This window comes from Microtus ochrogaster, chromosome 21 (assembly GCF_000317375.1).
Source record: "Microtus ochrogaster isolate Prairie Vole_2 chromosome 21, MicOch1.0, whole genome shotgun sequence".
Classification (NCBI taxonomy): domain Eukaryota; kingdom Metazoa; phylum Chordata; class Mammalia; order Rodentia; family Cricetidae; genus Microtus; species Microtus ochrogaster.
The window spans coordinates 12,522,200-12,536,987 of record NC_022022.1 but is presented as its reverse complement, the minus strand read 5'-3'; the positions used below and the strand labels follow the sequence as shown (position 1 = coordinate 12,536,987).

General features: G+C 37.2%; 1 protein-coding gene across 2 annotated transcripts in view; it reads right to left on the bottom strand.

The window, feature by feature from the left end:
• The window catches only part of Olfm3 (olfactomedin 3), a 196,222-nt gene that overhangs the window by 36,899 nt on the left and 144,535 nt on the right, over positions 1-14,788 (bottom strand). Inside the window, exon 1 of one of the 2 annotated variants that reach the window (XM_005357169.2) lies at positions 6,799-7,010. The exons of the other annotated variant lie outside the window; for it this stretch is intronic. Within the exon in view, the coding sequence (XP_005357226.1) occupies positions 6,799-6,927 (129 nt within the window). The 5' untranslated portion in view covers positions 6,928-7,010. Of the gene's footprint in view, positions 1-6,798; positions 7,011-14,788 lie in introns of those variants that run through there. 2 annotated transcript variants of the gene reach the window in all.

Sequence of the window (14,788 nt, the reverse complement as noted above, 5' to 3'; positions counted from 1 at the left end):
ATTTAGTGTTTCTTGGAACCTCCTGCTTAACAGCAGTAAAGACACAAGTCATATTAATACCTTCAATTGTCTTCTTCTAAGAATCACTGAAGAGCAGTGCCCTTCTGGACTGAAGTACTTTGAATGATCTGAAGTATAAAAATTTCACCTTTGTGTTAAGAAAACCAAAGTGCCTAGGACTTCTATAGGTTTTGATACAAACCCCTGTATTTGGGACAGTGACAAATAGAGACACTTTGTAAGTATTTCTAGCCCTCTCTTTTAGGGTTCCCAACAAGCATTGAATAGACAACCAAAATAAAACCAACTGTGATCTCAGGGGGAAGGACATATTTAGATATTTTTGGATACCCAGGACAAAAGGCCTGCTCCAATTCTGACTTATAATAACAATTATTCAAATGTCAGTAAAACTCGTGTACCAGGAAGATCAAGCATTTGTGGATCTCTTGCTGCTCTGGGGAGAATTGTGTAACTTATTGCCCCTTAATATCTTGATATTTTTGAGGTCTCGCTGATACCATTCTGAGCAACCTCAGAACAAATAGGAGTTTTCCCATAGACACACCGGGAATAATCAATAAAATTAGGGCATGAGCATGCAAAGTCTGATCACAGAACATGAAGCTTAAGCACCGTATTGAACTCTCAATTATTTCAGTTTCCCTTAATACAAGATGCTGCTACCCCAAGACAGCATCTATTTGTACTATGGTGGAGCACAGTGGTTGGACCTGGAAAGTGAATACAGTTGATCATGAATGGCCCACAGCACCCACACAGAGCAACCTTTACTGATGCAGCTTTCTTTGAACTCCTTGTGTTAATTAGAAGAACTAAATGAACTATTTAGCAGTTTTTAATATTACAACACTCATGAATATTTAAGGATGCACTAAATAAGAGAATTAAAACAATCATTTAACAGTTGGATGTGGTCTGAGTTCTTTGATTGTAGTTTAATTGCAGATCTATGCTTTAGAAACATAAAGATACCACCTGAGAATTCTCTTGAACCACGGAGATTTGTGTCAGGAAGGATGTATCCTGAGAAGCAGGAAAAGAAGATCAAAATACATTGCATTTCAGTAGGGTTTCCTTATAGAATCCCTTCTCTTGTAATTGCATTCATTTCTTTGAAACCAATTGCCCATAGAAACAGTGTTTTAGTTTACAAGGAAGCCACAAAGTAAAGAACATAGAGCATTTTTTTCCAAGTCACCATTCAGTACGAAGGTGTACGTTTTCGGCAACCCAGAGTTCTCTAAGTTCATACTCTACAAAGAGACCATCTATTTTCCTGTACTGACAGTCCAATGCAGGACTGTAGAGGAAACATATCCCCCAGCAGCTGATTCTCAGCAGGCAAGGGCATTACCTTTTGTGGAAATGTGACCACCGTGACCCCAGAGAAGCAGCAAGGTAAGGGCAAATACACTACTCCCACAAAAGGGACTGCAATCATTCCCAGGGCCCAGGCAACATAGAAGACCAAGAAAAGAATCCTACACCTTCGAATAAAAGTAAGTTGGCTGGTTGAAAATTGATAGATTTTGCTTCTCATGTTCAGTTTTTAGGTATTTCACACACACACAAAAAAAAAAAAGACCAAGGAAGAAAGAAATGAGGGATCAAAATACAAAAAGTGGGGTCTGACATAGGAGATGTGTGGGAGCCCATTGTGACTCAGTTTCCATCTGGAGTAATTTCTGATTTAATGATTCAAAAGAAGTCATTTGAGTTCAATCATACCTGCTCTGCTTTTTCCTATAACCTTGAGGGTTATGAGAGACTTCTGATTTAGCCAGTGAGAAAAGAACACTGTATATAGCAGATAGTATACTTCTGATGACAAACCTTAGGAACATCAGGGCAGAAAGTAAGGGTGCTTCCGGGTAGTAAGTACATGTTGGAAAGGAGGTTGCTCAGTCAAGGACAGGAATGTTCTTGGGGTTCGATACTGACTGATCATCTGTGCTGTGCTTTGTTCTGCTTTTGTATAAGAAAACTCTAAAGTAAACTCGGGGCTGATTGGCTGCTTCAGCATGACCAGACAGACCTCCTGATTCTATCCTGTCTTCTATTTCTTCTGACTTTTCTTTGACCTCGAGGATCCCCTATCCAGGAACCCTAGCTGACCTAGTAGGCGTGGGCTCCTATAGAGATGTAAAGTAGAAAAACATCCCTCCATCAAAACCTAGATTTCAAAATGATGCTCTCTGAATGATGAAAACTCCCACAAAAGTCCTATCTAAGGATGCGTCTGGTTCCAGATAGTAAAGTGAGGAGGAGCATATTAATCGTTTTGTTTGAAAAGAGAGGGGAAATGTGAGGGCAAGAATTAAAAAGAGGTTGAGAGATCACTCTGGAAGCTATGCTGTGGAGAATGTGTTAATAAAAATGTCACTCAGTGGCAGATTTCTTGCTATTATAAGAATCTTGGGGACTGAAATAAGTTAAGTATTCTTCATTCAAGGAAACCTCCAGGCTTTAAGGTGGGAAACAAAACCTTTATCCATGAAAATAAAACCAACAATAGAAACAGCAAAAACATCAGTTTTAGGGTGGTCGACTCTGTCTATGTTGCTTATAAATCCCGATGAGTTGAGAGTTGGGAAGGTCCATAGAAGTTTTATTTCATTACTTCCTTTCTATCCAGTGAAATTTCACGCAGATGTTTCTGTGCTCTGTTTGTCCTCTGCATGATAAGAACTCAAGTGTTTGAAGTGCAGCCCTCCCACTGTGGGAAACTGGAGCTTAGGACTTGAAATTTTCTCTCTCTGGAAATGTTCCCATTTGTTCCCATTTCTACTTGCTTCAGACAGTCAAATAAGAATAACTCTACTCCCATTCTTTGGATGATGCTTCTATGAAAAGACAATGACCATATTTTCTGTTACTCTCATGATCTGCTGTTTTGAGCTTTCAAACATCTTCCATTAATTTGTTTTATTTGTCCCATCACATAACAGATGTCATATTTTGGAAGCTTGACAAGTCAGATAAAAAATAAAAAAAAGGTAGTGTGACGAATAGTAGCATGTACATGGCTCTGGGCTCCTTCCTTACCACCCCAAAATGAACAAATCCCAAACACCCCCTTATCAAAAATAGCTGATAAAACTACACATTATCATTCTAAATATAAAACCACATTTGTTATTTTAGGGTAAGCTCCTTGGAGGATTACTGGCGCTGTGTTTCATAGTACTCTACAACTTTAAGCTGACAATGTATCAGAGTAGTTGCCTATGAGGAGAAGCCAGATAGATGTCTGAAACTGTAGCATAACAAACAAATGGCTTATGCCCATAGGTCCCTTCAAGGCCCCTTCCTCCCACAGCAATAGGGCTGGCTGTTTGAGAACAGTATCTGCTGAACAATCTCTGCTTTTTTAATTGCTCTTTTCCAGGTTATTCTTGGTAAAGTTTCCACAAGGAGAGGGATTCTTTTTTCAGAAGCTCAGCATCCATGGGAAGTGACTTTTCATCAGAGAGATGTGCCAGAGGGGGCCTGAGCCTTCAGAGACCTGAGGCAGACTCGCCAGTTTCTCCAAAGACCATGGATCCACTCCAGCGTGAAGAAAAAAAAATCTCAAGCAAGAAAATTAAGAGTGGTATCACACCATTTAAAGAAAAACAAGAGGGACTTCATGACTTAAAGAGCTGTATTTAATTGGTTATATTTAATTAGTTCCTGGTAGGCAAAATCCTGTGAACTGGAAACCTCCCTGAACTCTTGAAACAATCACACACTTCCTACTCTGTAGGCACCTGCTCAAGCCCATTCAATTGTCTCTTAACATTTCAAACTCATACTTTCTTGCTTCATTTTCAGGTCATTTGAAACCATTGCTTTTTTTTTTTAAAGAGAAACTGTGATAATATTTACAAAGCTCTGCATTTTGTTTTGTTTCTTTTGTTACAATGACGTGCAATCATGAACCACAGTTGAGACTTATGTATGTGTGGGTGTGTGCAGGTGTGTGTGCGATTTCTACAAAGTTGCAGGTTAATCTCATTCACGTTGATTAACATAGAGGTAGAACACAGAAGGGTAAGAATGATAAGACAGCTGACCCACAACATTTAGCTGTGCGTACTGTCCTGAAGAAGTGCATCTCCTTCATCTAAGGAATCATTGTGTGAGGAAGCTATGTGAAAACAGAAGTAGTTATCTCTTATGGAATTATTTGAAAGTGATGGGGGGGGGAACCTCTTGGACAGAAAATCCCTTTACCTCTTCCTTGATGTCTATAATGCCATTTAGGAGTTTCTTTTCTTCTTTATTGTAATAACTTTAAGAATGGCAGATATATGTTTTTTTTTTCTTACTCTGTGAGGTCAAGGAGATGAGTAAACATACTTTAAACTGTGAGGATGTAGGTGTGCAGGAAGGAGATAAATAGAGAAAAGTCCAGGAACATGAGAAACAGTTTGAACAAGGCAGCATGAACTCTATAGATACTTGAAGCCATGAAGGCTAAGGACTAGCAGGTGAGATCCCGGAGACACGTTACGCTGGGCAGAAGTTTGGTCTTATGGTTTGGTTCTACATGGTTACTATAGAAATCCCATTGGGTTTGTGCATACTGTGAGTCAGCTGTCCCATTGTAGAGTGTAGATGGTTGATTATCTCATTCAGAACGCAGATTAAACCCCAGAGCTCTAGGTTTCTGTGCAGTGTCTTCACTGGAGCAGGGGTTTGATTGTGTGGGAAGCAAGCAGATGGTAGAAGCCCAGCAAGTGTTTCCTCCTGCCAGAGATTTGAACTATAACCTATTTCACACATTGCATTTCTTTTCCAGTTTTAATTGAAAAAAAATATTCTTCACATATTGTCTAAGATTTAATTTGCACTGTAAAGAAATGAGTAAATAAATAAATAAATGATATTATGAACACAGCTAGGCCAGGCAGTTGCAAAGGTCTGATATAACCTCCTCGCATCAACGTTTTTTATTTCTCTAAAGATGTACTGATTCCCTCACTCTCTACCATGTGCTAAGGTATGAACAATCAGCTTGAAAAATTAAGTAATAGACACTAGCTCTCACTAAATAATCAAATAAGATGAAATAGGTTTATAATCTAATATTTCTTAATTTCAGAAAATACTAGAATTCCATTTACTGATGTGTGAAGATGAGTCATATGAGACATTCAGAATTCCATATGCTTTTATGTTTGTTTTTGTTTGCTATGGAGGAATAGACAAAGAACTGATATATTGGGATGTATCCATATTTACAACAATAATTCATATTTGATTAATCAATTCTCAACCAGTCATCATTCACTTTAAACTTAAGAGCATATTTAAAATTCTTAGAGAAAAGTACAACTCTTGGAAATTTGGTTCTCTTCATTTAATAAAAGTAGAAAACATATAAGTTGGTGCCTATATATACAAAATAGTCTATACTCCATAGTTAATATGTCAAATTTGATATATAACTCACTATTTGTTAACAATCATCTTTCTAAGAGTACTAATTAGACAACTGTGTTTTTTTTTAAATAGAAAACCTTGAACTTTGGAAACAGTTGGCTCAGTAATTATTAAATAACTAAAAATTTTGTTGTATAAATGTGCATTAATTACATATTCTGTCTGTATGGCTGTAAATCTTGACAACTCTGCTGCTAGGCCTTGCTAGGCAGGTTATAGAGAGACTCCACCCAAAATGAGCTAAAATGCCATGAAGGACTCTCCAGAAGTAAGATGGGGAAGGTAGGTCATATCTGAATCTCATGGACTTTGCTGGTATTTGCCATACTGGGAGAAACTGGCAAATTATGTAATTCAGTCAGAGTATACGGTGAATTGTTCACTGATTGATAAGTTATTATTAGAAGCTACAAACAATATTTATAATGGAGGGCTTCTCTCTTTGGCATGTTCCACTACAATGATGTACAAGATAGAAACTTCAAATATTACATTTTTCTGAATACTTTTTTTGATAGCAGGACATTTTTAGAATATGTCTTTTATTTGAAAATTTACATTTTCATCTGTAAAACTACCAATTTATATTTTTCTTAAAATATTTAAGACTATGGTTAAACACACCTAATTTCAAAATACTAGAGAAAACTTTACTAAAATATGTTAAGGATTAAGACTTATTAATTTTATATAGATGAAGACTATCTAAGATGGATTTATGCCAGGAAATTTCTGTATGGAATACTAAATAATACAGAAGAAGTTTTTATTGGGCTTGTTTTCTGTGGTTCACAGTCTTTAGTTGTTTAAAATATCTTTTGGCCAGCGTTAATTTGCTGAGGTCGTTTTATAATTCATTTATGCTTAAAAGGTGTTGACTTCTCTGCCTGAATTAATTAGAAATTGTCATAGGCATTGCATTCCAAAAGAAGAGCCTGTTGTGGTAATAACAGATTAAGAAGAATATTCTCTATAGTTTATTTTGTAGGAAAAATTACAAAGGTTTCAGACAGCACACGAAATAAAATAGTGAGAACCAAAGCATAGTAAGGAATCCTTCTAGATCTCGTTAATTTGGTTAAAACATAAAATTCTTAAGAATTTAATAAGACCAGCCTTCTTTTTTTTTATATAGCTAATTCCCTAGCAATCCCCTCTTCCTCGTTTCTTGGTGTAACTTTAAAGTCTTCATAAATATCCATAGAGTAGAGTTATCACACAGATATTCTGCCTTTGAAGTCCACCAATGAAGAGAGCAGCAGACTCTCAGTCTTTGAAATTTACAACGCCCACTATTTTAATACACCCCAACGTCCCAAGACGGCCAAACCCAAGAGACTCACTTACTAAGGTATCTGGAGCCGACAGCCTCGTGGTGTTCAGTCCTACCAGGGATGGGAGAGTCTGGGACATCCAGTTTGAGATCATTGCCATGGTGCTGAGCACAGCGCCAAGCTTCAGCAGTGGAGCACTCATTGCTGTGGAGCTAATGAGTTTTCATAGTGACTGATTAGGAGCCCGGAGCCCGGCTGGCAGCGGGAGGCGTGACTGCAGCCAGCCACATCTACAGCATGAAAGGAGATCAACAGCCCAGCTCTAATCACCAGGCAGATCTGGAAACCTCCTTCCCCCACCCTCATGGCAAGTGCCTTGCCTTCCTTTTCCACCTTTCTAGGACACTTTGCAAGACAAACAAAATATTCTTGCTAGGGTTTGGTTCCTCCTAATGCTCAGAGCAGAGAGAGGTTGGAGGACAGGAGAAGGCGAGCTTTTCCAGCCCCACTGCACTGATTCTGTGAACAAAGTCGTCTCCTCTGGGTTTTGTGTATAATCAGTTTTTCTTTATCATTCATAGCAAAGTTGAAAGCCTCTAAATGGGGTTCTGCCAAAGTGCACATTTCAAACGCCAAACTTAATTTATACAGATTTCTCTGGGCAAGACCAGAGTGCCTTCAGAGGGGCATGAAAACAGTCTGAGTAATTTCCAAGATGATCATGCAGAGCGAACAGGAGATCACTTGTTCAAACAGCAGCCCAAAATGAATGTCCTCACTTTAAAACCACAGGCAAAGATTATCAGCTACTGTGGGTGTGAATGTCGCCCCTAGGCACCTTACACCCTCACACCCCAACAGACAGAAGAGCCAGCCTTCAAAGGAAACTTGTGTTGCTGGCATTCTTTATTTCTAGTTTTGCCATTGAGAGTCCATGATTTTCATTCTCCTTTGGAGCTTCTCAGTCCTACTTCAGACCTCATTAGCTTTATTTTCACTTCGTGAAGTCGCACAGAACAGTACTGAAAACCGTGACCCGCAAGAATGTGTGATCTATTAAAAATGGGTGCAGGAATTGTGAGGATCTGCTTGTTGTTCCCTACTTGTCAGCAGCGAGTCAGACTGGTGACATACGCTTCTTTAGTTTTAGTATTTCCTATAAAATGCATCCTTTCAGGCTGAGGCCCTCTCCAGCTCTGAAATTCAAATATTATGTGGAATTTTGTGATATTCTTTCTGTAGCTATGATAGACAGGTTACATCTCAATCTCAGGTTCTGGGTGGGACAAATTAGAGACCACTGCATTCTTTTGATCCGTTTATGCATTTTAAAATAAAAAATGAAAAAGTACATTAGAGAAAATAGGGAGGAATTAAGATAAAATGGAAAGAATTGAGTCAGAGAAAAGAAAAACATCATCGTTATTCCTTAGGCTAATTCTCTTTGCTGTATGTAATATTTTTAGCTAAATGTGTGTGTGTGTGTGTGTGTGTGTGTGTGTGTGTGTGTGTGTGTGTGTACGTATTTCAACAGTATTATCAGGACAAACACAATGTTTAATAAAGTTGAAATAGATACTTATTTAAAGCATGTGTCTGCTTTACCCTCAAGAAACTTTCAAGTGGGGTAGATGCTAAGAGTCTTGAAATGTTTCTTGAATCTCTTAGCTTGGAGTCTAGTTAATATTCCTTTCTCTTTAAAATATATCCAAATGATTTCCTTTTGTCTTTATGTTTTAAAAATCACACCCAGAAAACCAAGCACTATTTCTTTTTGTCCTTCAAAAACCGTGCCATCTGAGAGATCAATAAGGATTAAGCACATCTGTCTATGTACAAAGTAGCAAGAAATAGCAGTCAAGGGAAGCAGTGTGACATTTTACATTAGTGCTACTGTCTTACAATGTAAGACTACAAAGTAGCTCTAGAAATCTAAATGTTTTGAAAATACACCTGGAACTCAACCAGCTTTAATAAAGGAGAGGGTAATTTTAGCAAAGCTTAATATCCACAATTGAAAATTAATACACATGCAATTATGGGATAATTTAAGAAGCAATGTGGCAGATGGTAATTGTACTCATTAATGAACTATCAGTCAACAAAATAATAACATCTTTAGAAGAATATAGGATTGAATATCACAGAAGAATGGGCTCTTATTTGCACATTACAAAGAAAGGGGAAAATAACAAAAGGAACACAAGTGGAATGCTCCTTTCAATTTCCCAGAGATGCAAGTAAGTGAACCTGCATACTGAGAAACAACAATAGTCCAAGTGTATGATTCAGTCATGTTTATGAACAGCATAAAAGCTGAAATATGCTGTTATTACAAGCGGTTTAATTGCTCACAGTGAAGTAGAAAAGCTCAAATTATAATGATTATTAATTGTAAGAAATTAAAATAACTTCAATTTACAAAGACCTAAATAGTTTGCAGTACTTTCATTACCTATTAAAGTTATTTCCATTTTAAAAGTTAGTTCTAGTTTTTAAATGGAGGCTAGTTTTTTTTTTTTTTTTCCTGTGTAGAACTTAGCAACTTGTGTTGAAGAGAAGAAACCCCCTGGTTTTAGAATTTCCACAGCACAGTGTGAGTGATAATGAATATATAGGCAGAACTGCATCAAGAAACAGGAACTGTAGTCAGATCCAAGACTTCAGGACCACCCAAATATATTTAAATTTTATCTTGTATGCATTGTTCTGGTTTAAAGCAAAGACGTGATGCCATTACTTTCATGTGGTGAAATACAACGGGCATGTTTAGGATTCAGGGTAGACATGCAGAAGCTGCACAGGGAACAATCAGAATGAGAGACAAGGAAAAGTCCCTTGGAGTGATAGTCCCATTGCTTAGGAGAGAGATGGCGGGATACCAGAAGAAGAAACTCTCAGTGGCATTGATAAGGATTTTACTGGATTTGTGGCAGCCCTTCGTTGATGCAACAGATGAGTGATGTGAAGGAAAATTGTCCACCAGCAATCCTAGGTTTGAATGGGAAGATGGGCACGATTCGTCAGGATGAGAAATAGAGACAGGATCAAGGCTTTTGGAACAAGATTGAATTTCTTGTCCCACACCCAATGTGAGTCACCTGTGTTACAGAGAATTACAGAACGGCAGTGAGTCCACATCTGAATTTCAGGAAAGAGTTAATTATTAAGGTCGTACAACCTGTATATTGTGTGAAGATTGCAGACTTAAAAAAATGTAATAGTTAGTGAATCACAGTCTTAAAACTACTTGGGGTTTTATTTTGACTTTAAGTAAAGATAACCATTAAATTTATTACTTATGCACGTCATTAAAAGTTAACAAACACAATGTTCTCTAGTTCATATAAATAGAAAGTATAATTTCCAGCACAACCATCTCACAGAAAATACAACCTAACTACAGATTTATTTTCTTTTTATCATCTCATAGCAAATCAATAACTATAAAATCTAGAACCAAAAATTATGGTGCATGGAATGCTGAAATCTATTGACTAATATGTTTATTCATTAGTTTTTCAAATGGTAGCCTGTCTTATTATTTCAGAGAATGTTTAATGAAAGAAGACTTAAGATGCAAAGGGCTATGGCATCAGGCCTAGAAGCAGCCCTTTCTTTACTGCAGTACTAAAAGGCACTTTTAGTGCTAGTGAGATGACATTAATCCTCTGAATCTACATATTCTACTCTGTAGAATGGAGAAGGGCTGTGTGGGATGGGAATTCAAAGGACTGGAATAAAGAAGACATTTGCCAGTGTTTGTAACATGTCACACATTCAATACATATGCCTGTGGTTTGTATGGAATGAAACATTGGGACTGGCTGAAAAGAGCAGTTGAATGGACAATGCTGTTTAAAGAATCTCGGTAATATAACTTCTCAGACTGAGTTGAGCTTTTCAGACACACGGTCATCTATTTCAGTCACCGTTGTTGAAGAAAACAATACAACTTTCCTGAGCACCATCAAGTTCCTAATATCTGAGCACCATGTAGAAGAGAAGGACTGAATGTGATTCTTCAAATGCTGAAAATACCAATTACAAAATAATTTCGTAGAGTTGCATGAGCATCTCCTGTGTCAAAAATACATTCCTGTGCTCCTACATTAAACTGACCTTCCCAATTCATGAAGTCATTCAATACCTTTCAGTTTACGGTCATAATCTCTCAGCCACTTGCTAAGTTCCAGATTCCTAGGTACCAACAGCAGGTTCTGACTTAGCTGTAGCAAGAGCAAAATAATTTTTATTTCTCTCAAGTTCCTGGACAGTGTTGATAGTTCAGTCTTGGACCAGTGTTTGGACCAAGATCTTAAAGGAAACTATTTTAATTCCTCTTTTTCCAAAATCAGTATTTTTTTTTTGTTCTTAATGGCTCATTCCTAGATACAGACAAGAATTATTTTCATCTCTTAATTTATATATGAACTTCTTCAGTGAAGGGTAAGCAAACCGACAGCCTATTCAAACTAGACAAGTGCTCTATCACTGAGCTACTTCATGAACATTTAAAAAAATCTAGAGTCTAGTTTTTCTCCAGTAATTTCTTTCTCTCTTATCTTTACTAGTGTATCTTCTGAAGATAACTAATTCCATTCATCATCTTCAATTTCTGTCTTCCTAATCAGACATATTGTTAACATTTTTCTCTTGTTGCACCAACACAATATAGCATGAATTCTACCCATTTCAAGGCTCTGATCCCACATTGCTAATTCTAGCCATCAATTTTCAGACTTCAACTTCCTTGACTTTCATCAATATTACTTTTCTCTCCTTGAGATGATTTCTTCACTTGACTTACAGAATACAGCTCACCTAGTTTTCCTCCAACTTCCTGACCTCTCTTTTATTGCCTTTGTTGATTCTTCCTCATCTATATGCTAATGACTCCCAAATTCATTTCTTCCTCAAAGACCTCTCCTATCAATTCAGACTTGCATTTCCAATTATCTACTTGACATCTCCACTTTCAGTGTTTAATAGGCATCTTTAATTGAGCATGTTATAAACAAGCCCTTCATATGGCTCCCCAAACCTGAGCAAACAAAACTAAAGGAACAACAATAACAACAAAAACACTTTCCCAAATAAACAACAATGCTATGCTTATGCATCCATTTCTGTAACCTTTCCCATTTTAGCTAGCTGGCATGTCTGTGAACTCATCGTCCACAGTTGTGTAACCAGTGATGAACTACTCATCTTTCAATAGATAGTTCCCCACTCTCGCTCCTGCGCACAGCCCTGGTTAAACCCAGTGAGGCTCAAAGCAACAACACGTGAAAAGGAAAATGAGGACATGAGGGGGGAGGAAAGGTGGTTGGTGAGTGTGGAGTGATGAAAACAGAGGATGAGGAAAGGAGAATGACCAGAATATCTTAGAAATATGCACGAGATTGCAGAAGACATCAATTAATTTTTCCATTTTCAACTGTAACTATTTCTCCATATATTTCTTGACAGTTTTATTGACTAGCTATTTCTACCTTCCAAGCACACCTAGAACTGGACCTCTTACACAGCTACCATTCTCCTTAAAATCACATGGTCTCTCATTGGGGTTATTACAAGATCGACTTTGATCTAAAGCCACTCCATTCACTTATTATAATCTATTAATCAACATAATCCTGTTAAGTTATAATTTGGATGGTATTATTCTGCTAAAACCCACTTAGATTTCTGTTGCAGTTACAGTAAATAGTTTGAAGTGGAAAGTTTTATATAAAATATTCTCTTACATCTATTAATTGACATTTTGTTTCTTGCAAGGTCATCTTCTATCTCGTTTCTTTTTCTCTGCTGAGATGCATTCTTCCTATTACTGCCTCACCTGCTTTTTGTTTTCTGTACAAAAATTAGCTCTTTATGGCCATACTATCCTCTTATTCCTCCTGATTGCTTGCTTGCTTCACACTCTTCCTATTTTCTCTCTCTCTGTAGACGCTAGTTAAGTACTATGTATTTCTTCTGATTAATTATTTTCTATTTTCTCCTCTGTAAACCAGTCTCCTTGAGGGCAGAAATACCATCACATTTCTCACATTTTGGGGGAATTCCCAGTGTACAGGAAGGTGTCAGGCATATAGTTCATTCTGAATAAAATATTACTAAATGTGAAAATAGGTTAGTACCTTAGCATTTTGTTTTAAAATGAGATCATTTTAGAATTAATTGACAGTAAAGTCTATCATTACAAAACCAAGCCAATATAAAATGTTTAAGTATTGTACTTTGCATGTGTTTTGTAATGAATAATGTGTGTTTTGTGTGTTTAGGATGGTTAAAGAATCAAACATTAGTTGCAAGTGCTATTTTTTCTTCTTCCAGTTTACAGATTAAGAAAGCAAGCAATTTTGTTTCAATTCAAAAAGTACTAGTCCCAACTCTTGTTCTATTTTCTGCTGATAAGCCTCAAGTTTTTCAAATTTTGGAGGCACACAGGTGTGAGTCTTTTCCACCTTGACTAAAGGTCAGAGAGTTTGAACTTATTTTCAGTCTTTCAAAGTTGTTGACAATAGTTGAGGCTACAAACAAGAAATCTTGACTTAAGAGCATAGAGGTGGTTCCACTACAACCTGACCAAAGGTCAGAACATTCAAGCCTATTCCTGCTCCTTTATTTTAAAATAGGAGGTTTGACATAGGAAGTGGCTGCTTACAGGATACTCAGTTGGGGTATATTTGCTGCATATTCTGAACAAAATATCAAAATACTTTACTCAGGAAATAATGGCTTGATGTCTCTAGTACTGAAGTAAGTAACTGTTCTGGTTGTTCTTGTGTCATGTTAAAACAGTTTTTTTTTTGCCTTCTTCCACCCCTTTTATATTGGCATATAAAAGTGTATGAAAAATAAACATGGGTAGATTCAATATTCAGTTTTCACTGAGTTTCTTTCTGTACTAACCTATGTTTCTTTATTTCTTTTGTAACTCTGTGTATTCTGTTGAACATTTCTCCCATCTAAGTACTAACCAGGTCTGACTCTGCTTTGCTTCTGAGATCAGACTAGATGGGATGCGTTCAGGGTGGTATGGCGGTAGACTGCTGAACATTTCAAATCCTCATGTCCCTACCCTAGAACTTATGAACTTGTCGAGGCTGGACTCTGAAACCAAAGCCATAACTAAGTGTAAGGACAATCTACTCTAAGGCCTTTGACCTTTCAAGTTTCCTCTACCATAGTGAAAATGGAAAAAACTGTGGGTTATTGAAATGGTCAATTATTTAAAAATAAGCAAGCAAGCAAATAAAAGAAATTTATCATCTATGTATCTTCCACAATATCATGTATATCTTAAATATGCAAGCTATAATAGAGAAGAGAAATAGAAAAATTAATTGGAATTAGAACTGTGTTTAATTATCTCAGTCTAATTCATATTTGCCATTGAAAACCAGAGGCCACACTTTGTTACTAAAAGCCATCCTTAACAACCAACCAGAGGCCACACTTTGCTCCCAGAAAGCCATACCCTGATACCAGTCAAAGTAAATATTTTGCATCTAGAAGGTGACCCATTGCTCTTCCTTCCTTGAAATTTCAGTATTGTTTCAAAACCACTTTGTAAGGAAAGAATGAATTTAAATGGAAAACATTAGTGTGGATCTTTAGGGAAGGGAATTTCTGTCTTTGCCTCTTTGCCTTCATCTGTGGAACTGACTGCCGCTCTATAAGCCCAGGGGATCCTCCTCTGGCAGCTGCTGTTGCTACTTCAAAGAAGAACATGGGTGTGTGAGGGAGAAACATATTCTGGTGCTTAAAAATATTATTATGACTTTGTATACAGAATTGAAAAGTGAGGAAAATATAAATCCAAATTAAGTAGAAGGAAATGGAAGGCAAAATGGTGTAACAGAGAGACCCTTGGTTGTCACTTTCTTGCTCTGGGTCTTAGGTTCTTCATTTGGGAAATGAGGACATTTATGTGAATTAAGTCCCTTCCCTAACAGAGTGGCACACTCAAAACATTTCCAATCTGTGCTCCTATTGTTGAACCTCTCCACGCACAGTTTCCTCATGTGTAGTTTGAGCTGTCAAAGAGCCTCCAA